Raw genomic sequence first — 23,098 nt, 5'->3', positions numbered from 1 at the left:
TTACACACAATATCACCAAAATACGCAAAGAAAACTATGTATTAGACAAAGGCATCCTTTAGCATTGTTGACACAGGCAAGTCCATGTTATGATCTACATTGTACAGGCGTGTAGCACCATGGTTATTCAGCTTGTTCACTCTTCTGTTATGCAACACACATCAAATTAAGGTGTCAAATAATAACAAAACTCCCATGTCAAAACATCATGCTCTCATGAGATTGGTGCGTACTCTGAATGTTAACCATCCAGTGGACGTAGGCTAGTACGCTATGCACCTGATAGTGGAAAAAAAGCCTTACTCCATGGAAAGCACAAAAAGCTCAAGAGGATTCATCCCTAATGAAACTCCTGAGAGATGACTCGAGACAGGAGAAACACCACATGTATCTCAGAGGCTTCTACCTAACCTTTACAAACAAGTAAGGACGCCGTAGTTTAAGCTTTTAGGAAAGGTTTTATTGCAGTAAAAATGGTTATTATAGTTCAACAATAACTAAAATATTTCTTATAAAAACTCTTTAAGATAAAAAATTATATAAAAGCAGCACAGTATTTAAATAAAAAACATTGTTTCACTTAATGTTGAAGTGAAATAAACAATGCATAGGCCTACATAAGTACACATATAAACTCATAAATGCCTGAGAGACAATGAGTAACAGTCATCCTAGAAAGAGCAGCAGTGTAATAGGAATTAGTGAGTTAGTTTGCAGTGGGGGAGGACAGCATGCTATGCTACCCCTTAAAGTTCTGGAAAACCTCTGCCACCTCTAGCCAGTTTCGAAAGCAGGCCAATCCCTGATCTCTGATCTGCTTTCGGCCTTTGTCTGTGATCACCTGGCCATTCTCCTTTACAATCACCAGCTTTGGCACAGCGGTGATGTTGTACCTCTTCTTCAGGTCACTGCAAGACAGAAAAAAAGGGGGAAAAATACCCTTTTACCATAATAGATCAGCACAGACACAGCACAGACTGCATCACTATGATGAACAGCTCAGAAAGAAAAATAAATTATGTGAGTGAAGAAGTCTTAATTTGTTGGTGGCACATTGTGTAGCCTAACAGTTTACAGTTTTTTAACTGTTTAATTTAGGATTTGTTTGCTTTAAACATCTTTATTCTCTATGGCATCATTTATAAACTAGGTAATAGGCAATATGTTTACATGACTAGTTAGCCTACTAGCGCACTGACCTTACCTCATATTAATTATGTTGAACAGTAAGTAGGCCTACACCTTTTTCAGTAATTGGCTTAACAAATATATCATTGAGTTATAGTGGCTTCTTCCCTTCACAAAAGCAAACTCGATAATATTCAATATAGTTTTGGGATGTCTAGTGAAGACGTTCAGATCTATTTATAATCATAATCCTTACTGGGGAGAAAACCTGCCTAAACCTCTTATTGAGAAAGCGCATTACAGTCTCTGCGGGCTACTCACTTGATAGCTTGTCCAGAGGAAAGAATAACACAAGAAACACTGACCTGTTGAAAAGTAACAACTTGTGTAATGGGAGTGAAACGTAAAAACATCTGACAAAAGTTGATGGTGCTTTAGACTTACTGTTTATATTGATCTGTCCACGGCAGAGCAAGCCAGTCTCCATGCATGTCATGGTAGTACTCAACCATGTCCTCTGTGGACTTGTCCGATGATATGAAGACAATCTCGAACTGTGCAGGAGGGTCGGCCTCTTCAACCAACTCGGTGTAAAAATCACAGAGAATAGGTGTGAAGTCCCGACAAGGTGGGCACCATCCGGCGGAGAAGTATATACCTACAACTTTGTTTCGCAGTGCAGCTTCTGGATCAATGACATCCCCATCTTTGTTTAGAAGAGTTCGACCTATGAACACCTCCACCATCGCTGAAGGCAAGACTACAAACGTGTGAACGTTATTTACCCAAGCTATGTTAAAAGCCAGTGATTCTGCGAAAATGGTTCAGAATTAACGTTAAGTTGCTAATTGGCTAGCTGCATTGACGTTAACGTTACCAGGCCAGCAACATCAGCAAAATAATCTTCCTTAAGCTAGTTACCTTTTAGAAGAATGGCAATCAATCAAAATGACACAAAAAGCAAAACAGCTGAGCTAGATATAGCGTAGATGTGTTGGGGATATTTTCCCTGGTAAGTTAGGCTACTCAAAACCCTAAAATGATGTGACCTACTTGCCTTAGATCTCACAACTGACAGTGTGCAGAAGAAATATGGAACCGCCCCATTCGTGGTAGACATCTGAAACAGCCAATGAGCTTACTCGATGAGTCCCAAATGGATTGACGTAACAACTAGGGGCGTAGCAAGCGAGGGTGTTATGGGTGGTGTTGTGTTGAACACAATTCTATCTCCCCAACTTTTTGGCATGAAAATATAGAAATGCAGGGAGTTATTTATAATTTGGATGGAAATATTTCTCTTCCTTATCCTAGAACACCCCACTTTTAAAAAGCTTGATACGCCTAACAAGTACATTTCCATAGGTGTTGTTAAATAACAGAAAATCTCTTAATCAAACTCAAACTTACCTCCTCTTAAATAACTTATCCCGTGATCAGCTAGTGTTACTCTAAAATAAACAAAATACTGGACCAAGAAGAGTAGGCTGAGTGCAAGCCTATACCTTTTGACACAAACTACCTCAGGTTAAATCTGGGCATGGACAAATGTGCAAAACCAGGGAGTGAAGGCAGAGGACAAACATGAGTCTAATGGAAAAGAGTAGGCCAAAATACAGCAAGGTTAATACAAGATACAAGGATACAAGGAAGTTTATTGTCACATGCATATAGTTACTGGAAGTAAGAAATGCAGTGAAATTATGTCTGGTGTCAGCCTATTTGTGCATTAATGGGGGGGGGGGGGGTAAAAAGTGCAGTAGAAGAGGGGTTTAGTAGATTAAGTGGCAAGGGCTGCATAAAAAAGGTGGGGGAGGATTGGGATTGGGTGGGGGGCACCAACAAGGAGCACCCAAGAGCAACAGGGGCAAGGAAAAACTCCCTTACCAAGGAAGAAACCTTGGGCAGATCCACGGCTCAAGGGGCTAACCCAACTGCCAGGGGTCTTAGTGTGTGTGTTGGGGGGATGACAGGGGAGATGGGATAGTGTGCTGTGTATGTGGGGAGAGGGCAGTGTGCAATATGTGTGTTGGAGAAGCTTCCTCATGAGACAATGTGCTGTGTATTGGGGGGGGGGGGGCAGTGTGCTGTAAGTATGTTGGGGATGTGTGTTGGAGAAGCTTCCTGATGAAATAATGTGCTGTGTATTGGGGGGGGTGGGGGGGGGGCAGGGACTTACTATTGCAAGCAGAGTACTGTATGTAATGGATGGGGGAGAACAAATAAAGGGGGACAGGTGTATTATGCATTCTCAGCAGCCAGCAGCTCTGCTGTGCACAGAAAGTGTCTCAGAGAGCCTACACTTACCTAGAAATACTTGGAATTGAGACTCTCACACTTTACATGGAGCCTCCAAATGGCTGTAGAAGGGACACTGAAGACATCAATGCAATCCTATGTATATATGGTGTTTTATAAACACAGCAAGAATTAGTACATGAAATGTTGAATCTGCAAATGGAACCGTCACAGCTACAACTTAAAAGGTTAGGAACAGATGGTGAGGCCAGAACTTATGGAAAATACGGTGAGACAGGCATGCACATTTTGGACCATGTGAACAGTTCTCTCTGGGTCTCCTTCCCTTCTAGCCTGGAAAATCCAGACCCTGGTAATCTAGAAAGATTAAGGGTCTAGCCACGAATAATGTATTGGCCCAACTCGAGGGGCGGCACCAAGCATGCATTTGAAAATCTCACTGCACGCAATTGGATAACACTACGACCAGTGTTTACTGACTGATTCCGGACTTCCAACGTTGCAGCGCTGTCATCATAGGTTTAGCTCGCCTCTGGCCTGCCTATATCAGATACACCGATGTGATTGGTACCCGCGATGCAAGGGGCAAAGTAACGTGCATCATTATTCATTGCCAGAGTCTCTTGCAGACACAATTCGAATTGTGCTCTCGCGAGAACTCTGGATTTCCAGGGTATGTCCCTTCTGTGAACACAATTTAAAGGATCCCTTTCTATTGCAAGGCTTGCCTCAAGCTTAAGGGAAAGGATTCCGAATTCAAAGAATGACAATAGAAAGGCCACCATTAAGACAATCTGGTTAAGTTGTTAAAACTGTGGTTAATTACAAGTAAGAGGATTTCACAATATACTAATTAGAGTGAATTATTCCAAATACAGTCTTCCATAAAGATAAGAGGGTGTAATAATAATGTCTATACATAATCAGAGAGTACACATTGCAGAGACCAGGAGTTTCCTGAGTGCAATATTCGGTGAACACATTCTGTAACAGTAAGACAACCTTAAAGCTAACAAGGACAGGTTCCATGTGGACGACACAATTTTGGTGTTTTACAAAATATAAACACACTGTACAGACATACTAATAAATAGAAGACAAAAACAACACTTTTCATACTTAGTACATCCACCAGGTAAATGACACCACCAAAACGTACCACACAGGCTTGTACACACAATATAAAGCGACAATTTATTTGCAAAAACATGAGTACACAATGTCACATAACGTTTTTATTTTTAATGTTATAAGGATAGACTTACATAATAATTATAAAAATTACTTACAGAATTAAGTAACAGTTTTTAAAATGTGTTTATACCTTTAAATGCAAATAAAATGGAGTATCTACATGTTTGAAAACAAAGACAAAAAATGTGGTCCAATAGAAGCCATATAGCTAGTCCAAAGAGAGAAGCAACTATACATGTATCTGTGTGACCATCAAATTGCACTGTATTTTACAATGTATTCAAAGAACAGCATCTCAAAGGGACCATATTCATTATACTGTCATTTGCCTCACACAATCAGCATTGTAACTTAACTGTAAATGAACCTAGTATTCTTTTTTTGTTTGTGAAAATGTACACTGTTAAATCCGATATGTCATCAGAAGGACTCAATTACATACACGCACACATGCATACACCCTTCATATATAGATCTGTATACAGTTTCATTTCCCTCTCTCTCCAAATCACATAAGGCTGTTTTCTTTTTCTTTTTTTAAAGATGTTTTAATTATGGCACTGGTAAAAGATACATACATATAAATAATTTGTCTTTGTGTAGAACAGGAGCATTGTGTAAAAGATATGATCCCTCAAATGCTGTGTAACACTGGTACCTCGTCCCTCTCTGTTGGCACTCCACATACAACACCAGTGCATTTGATTCTATAGAGCATAGTACAAAATAAAATAAAAAATACTTTGTTATTATTCTTTTTTTTTTTTCTGAGGAAATGCAAACAAATATAAAGGGAACTTCCACAATTAGCAATACAACATAAAATCTCTGATTTTAGGGAACAGGTAACTGAAATGGAGACAAAAACACATGCATCACACTAACTTACATTTACAGGTTCTACTCATGCAAAATGAAGGGTCTAGAGTTTCATTTTTTTCGTCCTTTTTTTTTCTCAGAACTTTCCACGTCGAACCCACATCAAAACACAGTACGATACTACAGTAGGTAAATGTAAAAGGCCAGTCCATAGAAGGAGTCTTTTAGTTGTTTTTACTGAAGGTTGTCCTCTCTTTGAATAAGGACAGATGGCATCACCAGGATAGACAGATCCCTACTGACTGAAGACACTGCATGTACATAAAGCCATGACGGGTGATGACTATGCACACTGCTGCTGTCGCCATACTGAGGGCTTGGTGAGTGACCGGTGAGCTGTGACCGGCTGGATAAGCAAGGCAGCAAGGACCAGCTATGACCGCATCAGTTATCCTTTTTCAGCGCTAGGTGATTATCAGGTTGTTTTCCCAAACTTGTGTTTGATTTAGTATTTTGGTTAGACAAGCTGCCACTGTCAATCAACACCTCAGGATCAGCGACTCTCCTACATCAGAAAGCTACATCAGACTATTTTGGTTGTGGGAACTAAAACAGTAACAAATTTGCAAGTGAGAACGCCATGAATAAACCATGAACATGTATACAAAAAAATCCACTCCCACCCCATAAGCTACAAGGCATGAACATGGTTTGTGTTTTTTCTTTCCCTCATGAGAACACAGGACACCACTGAAGCCACTTCAGAGACTTGGTTGGTGTGTTCTCGTAGTGCACAGTCACAGATAGGCTGGAGAGGCGAGGAGAAAAATGTGTGTCAGGAGCAGAATACACTTGAACACTACTCTGTGAGTGTGAGGTAATGAGTAACATCTGGGACTTATTTTCTGAGACTCTGCTGGGCAGCTAAGAAGGATTGTAACATTCCAACAGGGGGCCCTGGTCCTCCGGTGCACTAACTTCTGGGAGAAAAATGGAAATGACAACAAAAAAATATAACAAGACAAAACAAAAAAACGAAGGCCTAAAATATAGAGTTAAATAATGACTAACCATTCAATGGTTAACGATGAGGCACAAATATTTAGGCTCAAATTGAGGCAAAGAGAGAGAGTGAAGGCGGCTAATACGTTTTTCAAAACAAATGTTTCTCAAACATGAACAAATTGGAAGAGCAATGTAATCTGAACACGTGCCTTTTCTAATTATCTTTTGCTGATTTGTTGAGTGCGGTCTAAGAAAATGAAATACTACACACATCTCTGCAGTCTGAATATTTTTAAGGGTATGAGTAACATTTTGAGATGATGCACACAAACCTTTTAATTTTAAAATAAAAATGGAGTAAATAAAAAAAATACCTAGATGTAAAATATCTTTGAAAAAAGGCAAACAATGTGCAGAATAATCACTTTGTGAACTTCACAAAAAAGATACAAATAATCATTGTGCTACTTATGATTGTTACTCTTCTTAAATATTTCATAATCATAAACAAATGAAATGTTAAGGGACTTTCAAAGACATACAAACCTCAGTCAATTAAAACAAGAAACAAATCCAATCAATTTTGTTCATTTAAAAAATAATTCAAAAGTGACCAAATCTGATTAAATCACAAAGAGGAACAATAACACAGAATGTTCAAGTGCTCCAATTCTCTCTTACAGAGATAATCTGAAAATTAGTGCTTAAGACAAAACTGTAATAAAACAAACTGCATCAGCATAGAGTTGTAGGTCTGCAACATTGAGTATGCTGTTTATCAAGACGTTTTTGAACAGATACAGAACCAAGTAAACAAAACAAAAATCAGAATAAGACAGACCTGTGCTGGGATTTGCACACTGCATACATTAAGTTCCGAAAAGAAAAGAAAGAAACAAATAAACAAACAAACAACGATAAATAACCGCGTTTTCAAACGACGATAAATAACCGTGTTTTCAAATCTCTGATAAAGTGTGACTGGGTGATGCAGATCAGAACACCATAGAAACTGAACAGGTGTGTGAGGCCGCTCTCCTACCGACAGTCGCTGGAGTCATTGGCCACATTTAACCCAATGAGAATCAATGACCAGAGCTGACAAAAAATGCAGAGTGCAAGGTCCCATCAGGCATTAGATCTTTCTCTCTCTTCACTGTTTAAGTCAGGATGATGGTACATCTTGAAAGATCTTCTTAAGGTTTGTTAAGGTCAGACAGCCTTAAGAGAACTTGGTTCCTTCACCTAATTCTTCTTGTGTGACAGCTGAGCGTCGTGCTACACAGAGCTTCCTCTCGTGCTTTCGCTCCCAAAACAATCAGACGCTCAACTAGTGGCAATCTAAAGGCTCCAGTGAAATGTCCCATCTCGTCTCAGTTAAAGATGTCACAATGAAACGCTTGAGAAAAAAGTTTGGCAAAACTCAATGGATTATGTTTTTCTTTTTCTTTTTTCGTTTCTCTGACAGATCCTCTCCTCCAACTCCACACGTAACTGCAACCAACCTCCTCCCAAAAGCCTGCTCCTACTCAATCCACTGGGAGCCTAGGAGGTTTTTACAAGGTCGTAAACGTAGATGTGAAAGTCGTCATCGAACTTGATGAAATAGACAGAGGGCTTGGCTTCAACCTGGTGGATGACCATACCAGTCCGTTTGGAGCCGTCCTCTTTGGCGTATTCCACCTGTTTGCCCACCAGGCTGTCCACCACCTCGCCGGGCTCCCTCTCCGCCGGTGGGGAGTCATCTGAGGGGAAATAACAAACATCGAGACTGTTTGACCCCTATAACAAAGTTATAGCCTAACAAACAAAGACCAAGACCGTTTAAATCCCCTCAACATGACCAGCTCTGGGCCAGGATTTTAAGCAACACCAAAGAACATTTCCTCTGTCGCCCGCACGCTATTTGTTTATCCAGCACTGGCTTTGTGAATAACGATGTCCACAGACAAGGTAGAATATGTTGCATGATTTTATGAAACTACGATGTATTGCGTCATCAGATGCAAGTCAAATTTGTAGTTTCTTATGTCTCATTCCATCAAACCACAGATCTGCTACCCGATCTGGCAAAATTACATAGTGGGGAATGCAGAAGTACCGTTCACCCTGTTACAAGTTGATGAACCACTGAAACGATTTTGGAAACATTATTTTAAGGTACAAAAAACTCTTTGGTGTTGCTTTTTTATTTATTTATGCTAAATATATGCTGTAATGGAATGATGAATGTTTGTGGGGTATTGCTCTGGAGCTGTAATGCTTTGGTTTACAACGATGCATGCATATAGATACCGTGTCAAAGTTTGCATATGTGCTCAAGCAAAACGACTTGCTCTCCCATTGTGTTTGTAGGTAAGAGCACAAATCACCACCATCTTCCTAAGAAATGCACTTTGTTGCTGCTGTGTTAGGTGTTTTCTTTTCCATTTAGTGGTCATTGCAATAGGTTAAAAGTAACAAACAGACCCAAAACTACCAAACCCAAACAATCATTCTCAATAATGGCAGAACAAAGTCTTGTCAGTAAAGCAGACTGGAGGTATGGCATATGTGGAAACTAAAGCATTCCACTTCGCTTTCGACAAATGAACAGATAAGATAACAGCCTGATATACAGTGTAGACTAGAGAAAACACATTAGAGCATCTTGCACAATGTCTCTGTAAGTCAAATGAAATTGGATACATTGAACATTAGGCTGTAGATACACCCACACCTAACAACTGTATCAAGGTATGATATTCATAGTTTGTTGCCAAGCATCAGAATTACTGGTACTTTAAATGAAACAGAAAGCTTTAAGTGTGTCCCATCACCTCAAAGACACATCTGACTCTGTTCTTCGGGCAGTTAAATGTGTATTTTTAACTTTGTAACAGTCTAGTTCAGATTTGTCAAATAAAATGTCTGCATAACACTACTAATAGTCCTCAGGAATGCAGGGCTAAAATAGACCAATAAGGCCTGTTTTTCACTGTGAGACACATCTGGATTAAAAAGACAAAAAAAAAACATGCTCTGCTAATGTAAAAGCCTGTCTTTCACTGCAAGACACATCTGGATTAAAAAAATCTAACAAACATGCACTGCCAAAGTAAAAATGTAAAACTGTAATTCCACCTCTGTAGCACAACTCAAGATCACATTCCAAAACCATCCACCTTGAAGCGCTGCATCATCATTGGGAAGTTCAGCATTAACCTACTTGAGTCAGGCATGATGCGTAGGTCTCCATCCTTGTAGTCATCTAGGAGCTGATACATGTAGAGAACTGGGTCCTTCTCGTAGGTAATATAGAACCAAGTGTTCATAATGGGCGCTCGGGCTAGGACCATACCCCGCCACTCATCCTTAGAACCATCCTCCGTCTCAAACATGTGTTCCACTGCCTTCCCGATCATGGTGTCTGCCAAGTGCGCATCGCTAATGCGCGAGGATGCTATTAGATGCCAAAAGCCATATGAAAGGAAAAAAAAGACAGGAAATATGAAATGAACTCATTTGTATGAAGAGACAAAAAATATTCTATTCATTATAACTATGTAAACTGTTAAATTCAAAAGGTACATACATTTCACATTGAGAAATTATTATTATATATTCTTGCATACTAGGAGTCCAATATTTGCATCTATGAATCAATAATACACTTCTGCCCTATGATATACCATAGCTAGGTTTGCATTTGAGGTGCATGCTTTACATCAAACCAGTGATACCTACCGCTCTAGTATATTCCAGCTATACCCATGACACCAACATGTTTTGAGCAATTATGGCTGAGTCATCCCTCTGTCTTCTTGGATGTTAATGCACCACATCATTAGTTTTCTTCCCTAATTACATGGCCTGCAGCTAGCCTAGGACAAGGGCTTTATGCACTATATGCTGCAAGTATGAATTTTAACAAACATTACAAAAATAGCTATAAAATTTAATTCGGACCCTGCCTTTTGAGTTTAATATGCTAAGCTATTGGCCCCAACTGCGGCACAACTAACTGGGGCACCTGCACCGTGTGCTGGCGACCCGGGTTTGATTCCCGCCCCGTGGTCCTTTCCGGATCCCACCCCTGCTCTCTCTCCCATTCGCTTCCTGTCACTCTCCACTGTCCTATCATTGAAGGCATAAAAAGCCCAAAAAAATGCTCAGCTACTGGAGAGCTAACTCACCGAGCCGGTCAGGCAGCACCTCGAGACCCTGGACGCGCTCGTCCTTGTGCAGCTCCAGCCCGTAGACGCAGTCAAAGCCGTCGTATTTGATCAGGTAGAGCGAGGGGTTAACGGGCACCTGGTCCAGCACAGTACCCTTCCATTGCGAGGCTGCGCCACTCCCCTCCTTCCAGATGTGCTGTATACGGCAGCCCACAATGTTTCGCCGCGGCTGTGACACAGGCTTGTTAGGCCCCAGGTTGGCCTTGTGTTTTCTGTGAACAGAGGTCAAAAGTACAACATACCTGTTTTGAGTGGACTTTAGACCCAAGGTCAGCCTTATCCTCTATTTCTGACTGTCTTGTTTTCAAAAACTGCTCCTTCTGCACTATCAGTGCTTGTGTTGTGTCAGCTAAAATGCAAACAGTGGTCCAGTGCTTATTGAAAACAGCAGAGCAATAACAACAGCTGAGCTCTGAACAAAACAATCTTGAATCAACTTTTCTTAGGGTCTTTGTTGAAGTCCCCCCCGCCCCCACCCCCCATTTGTCACAGAAATTATGTGTATCTACAATGCTTGTGGTACTTATTATAAAGCCACCAAGGCAAAGCCCCCTTAACCGTTTGGTGTTTTAAATTTAAACATATGGAGCCATATCTACCACTTGAGCACTACATGTTAAGCACAAAATATTTGCTCAGTACCTCTGTAATGTCGAAGGGCACACCTTCTCATCATTCATACACGATTTAAGAAATGAATTCACGCAATTTCGGCCATATTTTGTGGAGTCACATATCTGTTACATGTCTACCCATAGACAGTAAAAGAAATGGACGAACAGACTCCGTCGTTCTCAATGGGAGGGCACTGAGTCAAATTGAACGATTTTTCAGTTGGTCCCCCCAGTACTGCGCACTCGCACTTAACTTTGTGACGTTAGCCATCGAACTGAATCTTGTAACTCATATGATAGATACACAGAAGTTCTTCTCACACTTCCTTCGCCTTCAAAGTCATCAAAGTTAAAAATTGATTTATGTATTATTATTAATATCATCCTCACAAGTGATATCAAGTCGTGTTAATGTTGAAACTACCACACACAATCATCTTCAAAAACAGTCATGGTAAAACAAAACAAAAAAGTTATAGCCTTATATAGCTAATATTCTTTCCACTTTTCTGACCTACGGTCAATCACACCCTCCTCATTAGTATGCTGCCCAAGCATAATACATTGGGTATTGGTAAACAGTGTATATGGCTAATACCGTTTTGGGCCATCATGTCATGAGGAGGGTGACAAATGTCAAAACCCATGTCAGTTCACATCTTGAGGGTATATGCTTTCAGACAATGTATGGTTTAGGTGGTTTAATTCGTTTTTCCTCCATGGTACAGCCCAAAATGTATCAGCCATACGCTTAATTTACCAATACCCAATGTGTAATACATGGGCAGAATACTAATGAGGAGGGTGGGACATGTTTCATGTCATGTTAGATCACATCCTGAGAGTGTAAGCTTTCAGAAAATATATGGTTTATATGGTTGAACCAGTTTTTCCTAAATAACACAGACCTAAAGGTATCAGCCATATACCCAATTTACCAATACCCAATGTGTAATGCATTGGCAGCATACTAATGAGGAGGGTGGGACATGTCTCATGTCATGTTAGATCACATCCTGAGGGTCTAAGCTTTCAGAAAATATATGGTGTATATAGTTGAACCAGTTTTTCCTAAATGGCACAGATCCAAAGGTATCAGCCATATACCGATTTACTGTACCAATACCCAATGTGTTATACATGGGCTGCATACTAATGAGGAGGGTGGGACATGTCTCATGTCATGTTAGATCACATCCTGAGGGTCTAAGCTTTCAGAAAATATATGGTGTATATAGTTGAATCAGTTTTCTCTTCATGGTACAGACCAAAATGTATTATGTGTACACGTTCTTCACCTAAATCCATAGAATCCCATTCATTTCAATGGTAAATTTACTTAAGTAGTCTGCAGGTACAGGAATGAGTTTATTTCTTGTTAACATGATTTCTCTTAAACTCTGGGACCAGGGCTACAATATAATACCACTTTTTTGGGGAAAAACTGTTTTCTTTCAGTAAAACACAATCTCATGCCAAAGTTAGATAACTAACTTTTACCATTAACAGGCACTTAATGGTAATTCATAGAAATTGAATGGGAGGGTCCATTGAGGAAAAAAAAAAAAAAAAAAAAAAAAAAAAATTCACAGATTTTTCATACTACAGCCTAATAGAGCAAGATACAACAAAAAATATTTTTTCATCCCTTTTATCATGGTGTGCCAGTTAAAGGGTTAATCAACCGAGCCCTCCAGTGCACATGGGTTTGACAGTCTGAAATTGTATAGATAATGATTCTTATTGATAATGCTTACGGGCTTGGTTTATCAATGGCCATATTGGATCTTGCTAGTGGAAGAGGGAGGTGTGGTGGACAAGGTCATTAAAGGAGAAATCCAGCGATTTCTTGAGAAATGGAGCTTTATGTGAAAAATCGCTGGATTTCTCCTTTAAGGCTAGTATCAATCTGAAGACCAATTCACAATTTTGCCAATTCTTCTCAGCAAATACAGGTTAAGGTTAAAGATACAGGATAAGGTTAAAAATACAGTATAAGGTTAAAATTCTAAAAGTGTACATAATGATTCCTAACATTATCCGTTTTGGATTGTATCCAAAATACAAATGAAATCGCAAATCTATTTACAATGCATCATCAATGTTTCCCAAAGAATTGAATTCCATTTGTGGTGGTTGGTTTGCAGAATTAACTTGAATGCAACAGTTTTGAACAAATTAGCACAGAGTGGTTATGATACTAACCAGATTTAAGCAGAATTTGGTACAACCTGGAAAATCATTGTGTGGTGGTCAATGTTGATATTGTGGTAGGCCGCCACAAATAAGTCAATGTATGGGAAACACTGATCATTAAATGTGGACCAACAAAAAGAAAAGTAAAAGAAACATAACAATCATCATGGCTTACACCAGTGATCTGCAAGATATCTATAGGTTTGATAGCTGTTAATGTAAACTGGCAAATGATCATCACACCCTTTAATAAACTTAGCCATCACACTATGGGTCTGTCTGAAGCTGCCAGCTGCCTCACTGCCTTCAACGGTCTAATCCTCTAACGAGTCACTTGTCGTAGCAGGCATTAAGGTACCAGTTATGACCTTTGCTTCAGACAGCCTAGCATGATAGCAACACAGAACGCCGTTGCCAAGATACCGACAGGTTAGTGGGAGTTAAGGCAGAGACGTTCTAAAGAATCTTTCATTGTCCACATGAAGTAAACATGCAATGCTGCCTTGGCAAAACGAAGGAATCATAGATTTTTGGTGATTCAGAAATGACCTTCAATAGCAAGACCTCTGGACTTGCACAGCAAATTCAAATTTGCTCACAGTTTCCTCTGGGTTCAATCAGGCTATGACTCCCTTGTCAGTCTTGTAAAGATGTCATGAGGATGATAATTAAAGGTCCAGTATGTAGGAAATAATGGAAAATAAACTGTAACCATTCCAAAAATGATCACCATATGTTGTCAGAGAGTGAGGAAACACGATGAATTGAAGTAATGGCTTATTTGACAACATTACTCTAACCCGTGAAACCCCGTAAAACCCATGAAAAAAAATCAGTTACGGGGCGGAATCTCTTGGAATTTTCGTTTATGTTTTGAACGATTAATTCTAGAATAGCGTATTAATAATGGGCTAGCGCGTCCTCCTATTTGGGTTGCCAAATTAGCAAAGGCCAACTGTCAACAGCTGTCAGTTGTAGTCATGAACGCCTACAAGAGGCAGGCAAATTTCCAAAATTAAAACAAGAAACAAATTAAGTGGACATCGGAGGAGCTTCCTGAGATGGTGACGTCTTCGTCAAACGAAGAATATCAAGTCTGACGCAGAGCTGGCCATATTTCTCCACAACAGGTAGCCTATGCTAAACTTCATCTGCATCGCTAACTTCAGCTAAATATGTTACGTTGGTTAGAGAGGTATTTTTTGTTTTCACTGTTTCCGTAATGTGTAGCTGCAGGTCAACTAACGTTAGCTAAGTCCTCATTACATCTGGCAACCCAGAAGAGGCTCGCGTCTGGTAGTCTTGAGAACGTTCACCAGTGTTTTGATTTTGGCCTACAGAACGTTCGGTAACAATCCTACAAATCGCACCTTTAACAGTTCAAGCACTCTCCATGACTTCTATTTAATTTCACAAACTTGCTAATTCTTGACTGTTTTCAAGGTTTGTGAGATCCCTGGGTATTAGCCACAATTGAATGAGGAGCAACAGACTTACTTGTGAGAGTTCTTTTTCTTCATCATATTTGCAGACACACCTGCATGCCCTACTGAAGCACAGTCGAAAAATAGGAACAGAACAGAAATTAAATATCATACAAAACACCCTTTGCGAAAACACAGAACTGCACAAATTGACTAAAATCTGTTCGGTAGCACCCATATGCATTACCTGCATCAGCTCGTGATCTCTGTCCCGCACTCTTCCCGAATGGGGTCTTCATTCATCTGGGTGTGTTGTGCAGCCAGGCTGCCAGACTAGGGTGAAAAAGTCACTAATACTCCTTTTGGTAAAGCACGCTGCTTTACTGGGGCAACCTCCGGTGCAAAACCCCAGATCTGCACAACAATGGAGGTGTACCCACAACTGGTGTGCAGTCCAACAAAGCAAGCGAGCCAGCCGGGGAGTTGGAACGTGGGGGTAATTAGGGGTAGCCAGTGGGAAACGAGAGGCTGCTTCCTTCTCCGTCAGGAACTGGGGTTTTGGGCAGGAGGGCTCACACTGCCGCCCCACCCCTCTAGCACAGCAGTGCGAAGAACGCTCAACAGGGCTTTGGGTACAGCACCTAAAACCTGACAGAAGCACATAACAGAAATACATTATAGCTCTACCAGAAAAGGACATTGATATCATAATAGCTCATCCTCAGATGCTTTGATATCTCTTTATATGGATCTTTACACACACATATACATATCCATACAAAGCACACATATATGCATGCAGTCTGTGACACACACATACACCAAATCCTCAAGCGCCTTTGCGTATGTAAGCTTTTGAAAAATAAATAACTTGCAATAACTTCTGGAAATGGATTCCATGGCAACAGTCCACCAAGTGAGTTTGTTGCGTGCGTGCGTGTGTGTGTGTGTGTGTGTGCGAGAGCAAGACGCAGAGAAAAATGTTTATGAAAAGCTGAACTTGGAGTGACTTGTGACCCAACTTTAGCCAACTTTAAAACATTACACCACTAATTAGGCTAGTAGAGCATACAAAAACAAGCAAAACGTTTCCCCAAGATGTTCTGCATATCATGCACAAGCAGTTGATGCTCATGTGAAGTCCTTGATGGTTTATAATGGTATACAAAACAAAACAGGGAAATAATGTTTAAATCAGACTGTCCTTCTGTGAGAGAAAAGCTTTTTTCCTTTCAATAAATGAGTTCTCTTCATGTAGAAATGTCTCATGCCATGAATGAACAAACTGATCCTGACCAGGGTTAAAGAAAAACATCCTAAACCACTTTAGTACCACTAAGAGGCTAATAATCCCCATGCACTTATTGATTCCAGTAGCATTTTGTGTTTGATGGCTCAGTTCTGTTTACATTCATCAACCCCGAAGTTACGAGAAGTGTTCAGAGCTGTTATATATATATAAATAAAATGGTCTTACAAATCCTAAACACCCCTGCCCATGCCTCGATTCCTTTAAGCTTTGTTTACTGTAGCATAATTAATTGTATCTGTGTCTTGCATGTACTGACTGCAGTTTGGACCACACTGCTAAATTGCGTGTTTGGGGAAAATGCTTTTCCATTGGCCTTATGTTGATGATAACAAAATCAGACAACTATAGTTTAAGCCTATCTGATATACTGAAAGGCTAGGCGTTGAAGAGTTTCAGGATAGTGGTGTGGAGCTTTGCTTCAATTGCCATTTTTAAATATAAAGGTCATCACAGCATTTGTGACTGTATACCAAGTATTCCTTGTTTTGTTTTCTACAGCATGCTCCCTCTGTCTGCTACCTCACTTGGAAATCCGATCTGAGGGCAGGTCTCAACATTACATTACATTATTCATTAAGCTGATCCATAATACATCTGCTGAAGCTAGATGTTCTAAAGGCAACAGCACAAAAAGATCTGCCAATCAAAGTGACTACTCACATATGACGTCATGTCACCCATTCAGGTACAGCGGGGCGGTAAACATTAAAGACGCCTGCTTTAAAAGGTTGCACAAGCAGGATTTCATATTTCTTCTGTCAAAAACACATTCTCGGTTTTTTTCAGAGCCGAGCTGAATTTTGCCTTCAGACAAACTTAAATTTCAGAAGATAAAAGACGAGACTTAAGAGTATCCTGACAGGGTACAATGCTGAGGAGTCAGAATAATTCCACATCCAGAATCATGGATTGTCAAGAGAACATCCATTAACAATCTCCTCTTCACATTTCCATTTCTCAGGCAAACAGTGAGCCTAAAATCCTCCCGCTGGTTCCTTCTTGCTCAACACAATGATGCTAAACACTCCAGATGGGTCATCAAACAAAAGGTACACAATGTAGAATTTAACTTTTCTAAGATTTACTAAAGAGCAAAATTGAAGATGATATTCTCTAATGTGTGACCTTTGTTTTATGAGATTACCTAGCTCAAGTTGCTACAGCCAGCAGCTAATGTAGCCAGGCAGCTACAGCGCTACACTCTGTGGGCATGTAAATGGGAGTTCACAGACATGACCCCGTGTAGTGCTGTAGCTGCCTTGCTGACCATGATAAATTTATGTGATAAATTTATGTTTCACAGATTTATGTGAAAACTCGCTGGATTTCTCCTTTAAGTTGGGCCACTTCTAATTGGTGAGCATGTCTGGTGCATGAAAAGTACAGCATTACTGTTAAGTGATAGATCTCATCATATCAATCATAGATCTCACAAGATTAACCACTGGGATTGAGTAGCAAGCTGCACTATTAAATGGCAGGCTTTGCAATTAGCTAATTACATGAGTTCAAATTGCGATTTCTATTAAAAATTGATTATTTGTGCATCCCTATTGTCCAGACATCCCTCTCTGACAGTTTCTTGGTGATTTAAGCCCCCAACGTTGTCTTCAAGGTAGTGTTGCCTGAAAGGCGTTAGGGTTAGGCATGGGTTAGGCATGGGTTAAAGTTAGGGTTAGGGTTAGGTGCCTTTAAGTCGACGGTGGCAGCGCTGCCTGGAAGATGACATCGGGGGCTTAAAACACCATCAAGCTCTCTGACATGATGTCGCTGATGAGGTGCGGCCATTCATCACAGAGAAGGATTGCATGGAACTCCTCTGACCGGTAGAAGAGCAGAGGTGAAATATATTCCTCAGTGGGGTGACTATGAGAATGTGTGAACATGATTAAGTGCTCAGTCAATTGTGGAGAAAAGACTTGTAAAAGGGCCGTGGAGACAGTAGACTGAAGTGACCACAAGGCCCCAATGAATCTTCATGATGGGGGGGGGGGGGGGGGGGGGGGGAGTAGCTAGCCCTTGATGATGAAGCATGCTGTTGTGTCACAAGGTCTACTTGATAACAAAAGATAGCGATTCACCATTGCGTTTGGTGCTTTTCAGCAGCAAATAATCCCCCATTTACCATACTCTCTAACAAAGATCCATCATTCAAAAAACTCTATTAACAGAACGCAATAAGAGTGGATAGGATACACCCACAATCAATACCAAGCAGCCTATTAAAATACAGAACGAAGTGAAAGTCTAGTATTACATGTAGAGTAATTTATCTCCATGTGCCCTAATTCAAAACAGACTCGGCTACATTTTACCTTACACATTTTATTTCGTTCATGACTGTTAACCCACATTAAATCTGTCCAGTGGAACCCGTGCTCAGGAAGAGAGTGTGTAGAGTGGACAAAAAGAGAAGCTAGCCTACATGTCACCATTAAAAACTGCATTTCTTCAGTATCGTCACTGACAACCTTCCTTTCAGCAATGTCAAAGTTACATTATATAAACACAGAGCTAAACTGATTTAAGCCGTAGGTGACTAACAGAAAGAAACACAGTACTGTTATCAGGAAAGACACCAGCACCTACATAGAGATTTCTAGAGATTATGTATTTCCCAAAAGAGGCATAGAAAAAGGCAATAAAAAACAACAAAGGGCTGTATTTGGCTGTGTGCCTAGTCTGCAAACAGGTCCAGAATCCTGCCGATCATGCAAGAACCAGTGCCACTGATACACATTCTGTTCACTTGAAGCTTAAGAATTTGGTGGATTCTGTGTCCTTTCCTCTATTCTGTTCCCTTGACAACAACGGGAGGTCAAAAGAATAGATAGCCTAACCTCAGCAGAAAGAGATGCTTAAATCACTTGGTTGCATTCCACTATGGACCTACTTCTATGCTCATTAACAAGTCAAGAGGCCGGTCCTGAGGTCATACCTCCATTCTCTTCTGGAAGATGGGACTTTACACAGGAAGTTGAAACATAAACTAATTACTCACGCCAGTGGTGTTGAGAAGAGGTTAAAAGAGCTTTTTTTATTTTTTTATTTGGTGGTTTTAGCCTGCATGTATTTTTATTCCTGTTCTAAATACTCTTACAAATGTGGGTTTCAGTTCAGATATTCTGCACTCAAATGTTTAACCAAAAGATTTGTACAAATGGGGCATTTTCCCATAGGCAGTAAAGCTAAGCTTGCAATCCTTTTGACAGCTGACATACCTTACAGACAACCTTAAACTTTTTCCACCCAATGAAAATGCTTAAAGAGGCTAGGCCTATGTGTAAGCCTGACTAGATTGTTGGCTAGCGATTCAACCCTCCCATTGTGCCCTTCGCAGAAGTAAATACAAAGTTTGGTCAAGGTGGTGGAAGCTCACAAGCTTAACAGTTAATGTTAACAGATGGGCTTAAAACTGAGCTCCTTGTTGATATTAAATACAAGATAGCCATGCTTACTTGGGTCTGTTCATAAATCCAATCCAGCACTCTTAAAATGAATTGAGGCTCTGTAATAAAGAGTGGTGTTTTCTATAGCTCTACGAATTGACAAACATTAAATTCAACTACAATATTTCAGTAAATAAAACACATTTGTGATAGAGTGAGCTATGCCAGTGATCCTGCTTTGCTGTTTTTGCTACAGTGACTGACCTTTTGAGGTATAATATAGTACCATGACAGAACTGGCCAGGGCTAGCGTGCTAACTTTAGTACATGTCTCAGTCAACAGAGAGCATAGGTGTTTGTGTCAACATGGCTATTTCTACACCTTTCTAAAAATTCCAACTATACAGCACCTTTAAACATCAATCCACTAACCTAAATAGTTGACCCCCCCGATATGAAAAACGAGCAACTATGACCATTTGAAATTAACACATGTCTAAACGTGTCCAAAGTCACAGCACAGCTTGCTGAGCACCAGTGTGACTAAAGACACTGACTTAATTGCAGTTCAACCCCCGAAACTCTGAAAGCTGTAGTTAATTTCACTACAACATTCTGTATGTGGCAAGGCAGAGAGGTTCACAGAAAACATCTATTACAGATCCAAGCTGGCTTAGTTATGTCAGCTTGCATCCTGGTAAGATGCTCTTTTAAACACACTTCACAAAAGCACCTGTGAAATTGTGTCACATGAATCTACTATGAGAGTTAAGTAGCTGCAGGACCCCCTCTTAAGTATGAACTATACAAACAGAGTGTCTAGACTAGTTGTCTCAGCTGTGTGAATGCATGATGGACATAACAAAATACCATAAAATGGGGGCATGCATACATCAACCATATATACACAATGGCGGTTCTTAATATAATTCTGCCAATCCTTTCAAAGCAATTTTAGGCCACCCTACACAACAAGCTGATCGCTTACAGATGGCATAGTCTGTGCAACTCTTCGAAGAAGAAGAAAAACTATTTAGTTTTGGATGTGTGTGTTTACAATAAGCTGAAATGCAGAGAGGACAGTTCCAGAATGTCTGATGTATGTATATGAATGTCTGATGTATATATATCCAAAGCTAAATTTTGCAAATGATGCAATCAAGTTCTAAAGATATTTTTCTTCAAATGATAATTACAATACACAAACACTGTGCTTGTTATACAATACGTCAAAAAACGCAAAAGTAAAAAAGAAACGATAATTAGAATGTTTCATTTGAAGACTATCAGCCGAACAACTGAACTCTTGCTGCTTTATAACTTCGTAAACAATTAAAATTCCATAAAATGTCACTGTCGTTGCTACACGTTCATCACTCAAAAAAATCGTTTTCTGTTCATCATTAGTCAAAACCAATGGTTACAATCTCAACACAGGTGTTTAAGAAGATGGCAATGATGTCATCATTTGATACGAGACAAAACAATAGAATCTCACCCTATTTCTCCACAGTAGTCTATCCCTAGTGTGGATAAGCTGGCATGTGATCAATTAACGTTAGTCCTGCGGTGGCGGCTCCTGAAAATGTGCCACAGACTGTCATGACATACAAATGAAGTGACTGGCGCGGTACCACCGCCCCCTCCAAACAAAACATGCTAACGGTCAGACAATCGTTTCTCTATAGCAACTCATTTCAACAAGGTAGACATAAGTTAACAAGATGCCATTTGACCTTAGTGAGAAATGTCAAGGTACCAAGATAAGTCATGCAGCGGACAGAGGTGCTCACCTTAAATTTCAAATTGGCGAGGACAATCAACAATGCAGTACCTAAGATCAGTTGGCCGGATTTTGTTTCAGCCTACGTTATTGACCTAGCTAGCATATCGCTAAAGCCCTTCATGAAAAAGCCACAAGAATTTGAAAGAAAAGGTTGGCCTGCCATTGTTGTAATTGCATTCAGAACTGGTCAAATAGCTGCATTGATATGTGTGTTACTGGGGGATAGATAAAAATGACATTACCTTTAAAATTATGTTGACAGATAAAACTTATCGGATAGCTGACATTCTGTCGTCAGGAATAATGCTCACGCTGACTATTAATATTCTTTGATTAAAGTAACATCAACATTAGCAAGCTAACGAGCTAACTAGATATAAACGGTATAAATTGGCAAATCTTAAATGTTATTTGGCTGGCTAAATCTAACGTTACAAAAGCATATCGGAAAGACAGCAAGAACGGCTGACCTAATTGTTTACATATCGAATCATTACCTCTAAGATAATCATGCTATATGCAGTGCTTCAGGATGAAAACAATGCCTTGCTAGCAAGCTGGCCACCTTACAGAATTTGATGCAATGCAAGATAAATACCGTCTGCATTAGCTTGCTAGCTAGCATAGCAACCTGCACGGTACATTAGCTACGCTGGCAGCAGCGGCAATGTCAGCCATGTTGCTTCACTATTATTTACAATCCCCGCAGCATAGGAGAGAGCAGTGAAACCGTGCAGCCGAACAAAGGAGGGACTGTACTCAGTCTGACAAGAAACACATTTTCAAATGAAAACAAAATGCCTGAAATCTGTCTCCTTTCGCCTCGCTTTGATGGACAGCCGCGCGCGTACTTTCTCCCACAACTCATGTGTCTCATGCTTCCTCAGGTAGACTGCATCTGGAATGTTTGGCGGTTTTGGTTGCTTACCCGCTTAATTGTTAAATTAGAGCAGGCTAAGGAGAATATTTCACCTCCCGCTTTCCACAGCAGCCCCAAGCAGCCTCCGTTTGATAGGCGCAGGCAACCCCGATTCTACGGCTGAGCCTTCCCCTCCCCTTCCTTCTGCTAAAAAGTGCTCCTTATCTAAAAGACGGGAAGCGCTATAAATGCAGTCTTCCTGCAATATAGTGACCCCCCATCTTTTCTTCTCTTAACAGGACTGGAACGAACAGGTTTGCGCTTGCGCAGGCACTGCGACAGGACTTGAGTTGGGGGCCCTCCCAAAAATTCCACTACATTTGTTATGGCCTAGGTTATTTAAAAATGGTCAAAAGCCTTATGTTTTTCTAGGCTGTTTTCGAACACCTGGTTAGGTAATTATTGCTCTGCAATTTTTTAGCCTAAATGATGTAGCCAAACCTAATTAAGTTTTGGCCTATGCAATGTCCAACAAAAATAGACTGGGCCTATAGTTAATGAATAGGCTACTTCATAATTTTCTAACAGATGAACTTGAAACTAGATACACAAAACATTGGTTATATTCTATCTTGGAGAATTGGGCCTACCTGGGTTGGTTAAAACATTCTCATAGGCCTACAGAGTCTGCATAAATGATAAACAATAGATAACTCAAAGAACTATTAGCCCACTGGCCACTGCTTATATCAGGCTTATAACATCCATTGACACCACACAAATGCTGACAGTCAGACCCATATCCTTGTAGAATACTATGTGGGCTATAGCTGGGAACTGTCACATACAGTATCTCACAAAAGTGAGTACACCCCTTATATCTTTGTAAATATTTT

At 40.2% G+C, this 23,098-nt stretch overlaps 2 protein-coding genes across 9 annotated transcripts; both read right to left on the bottom strand.

The window, feature by feature from the left end:
- Positions 1-438: 438 nt before the first annotated feature.
- nxnl2 (nucleoredoxin like 2) lies at positions 439-2,241 on the bottom strand. 2 transcript variants are annotated; one of them, XM_042080232.1, is made up of 3 exons: positions 2,186-2,241; positions 1,573-1,888; positions 439-908 (listed from the first exon to the last, which is right to left on the bottom strand). In XM_042080232.1, the coding sequence occupies exons 2-3, from the start codon at positions 1,872-1,874 to the stop codon at positions 740-742; spliced, it is 471 nt and encodes a 156-aa protein (XP_041936166.1). In that variant the 5' UTR covers positions 1,875-1,888; positions 2,186-2,241; the 3' UTR covers positions 439-739. The 2 variants fall into 2 exon arrangements, with proteins under 2 accessions (XP_041936166.1, XP_041936165.1); XM_042080231.1 differs by having other exon boundaries at positions 2,050-2,215.
- A 2,371-nt stretch (positions 2,242-4,612) lies between these two features.
- Positions 4,613-22,459, bottom strand: LOC121698272 (spindlin-Z). 7 transcript variants are annotated; one of them, XM_042080220.1, is made up of 7 exons: positions 21,351-21,809; positions 21,056-21,136; positions 15,104-15,504; positions 14,930-14,981; positions 10,581-10,834; positions 9,614-9,847; positions 4,613-8,150 (listed from the first exon to the last, which is right to left on the bottom strand). In XM_042080220.1, the coding sequence occupies exons 3-7, from the start codon at positions 15,153-15,155 to the stop codon at positions 7,951-7,953; spliced, it is 792 nt and encodes a 263-aa protein (XP_041936154.1). In that variant the 5' UTR covers positions 15,156-15,504; positions 21,056-21,136; positions 21,351-21,809; the 3' UTR covers positions 4,613-7,950. The 7 variants fall into 7 exon arrangements, with proteins under 7 accessions (XP_041936154.1, XP_041936153.1, XP_041936160.1 ...); XM_042080219.1 differs by lacking the exons at positions 21,056-21,136; positions 21,351-21,809 and adding an exon at positions 22,272-22,459; XM_042080226.1 differs by lacking the exons at positions 21,056-21,136; positions 21,351-21,809 and adding an exon at positions 22,272-22,455 and having other exon boundaries at positions 14,930-14,978.
- Between the last annotated feature and the right edge of the window lie 639 nt (positions 22,460-23,098).

This window comes from Alosa sapidissima, chromosome 23 (genome assembly GCF_018492685.1).
Source record: "Alosa sapidissima isolate fAloSap1 chromosome 23, fAloSap1.pri, whole genome shotgun sequence".
In the NCBI taxonomy this organism is placed as follows: domain Eukaryota; kingdom Metazoa; phylum Chordata; class Actinopteri; order Clupeiformes; family Clupeidae; genus Alosa; species Alosa sapidissima.
Note: the sequence above shows the minus strand (reverse complement) of the source record. Positions and strands in the feature narration are given on the sequence as shown.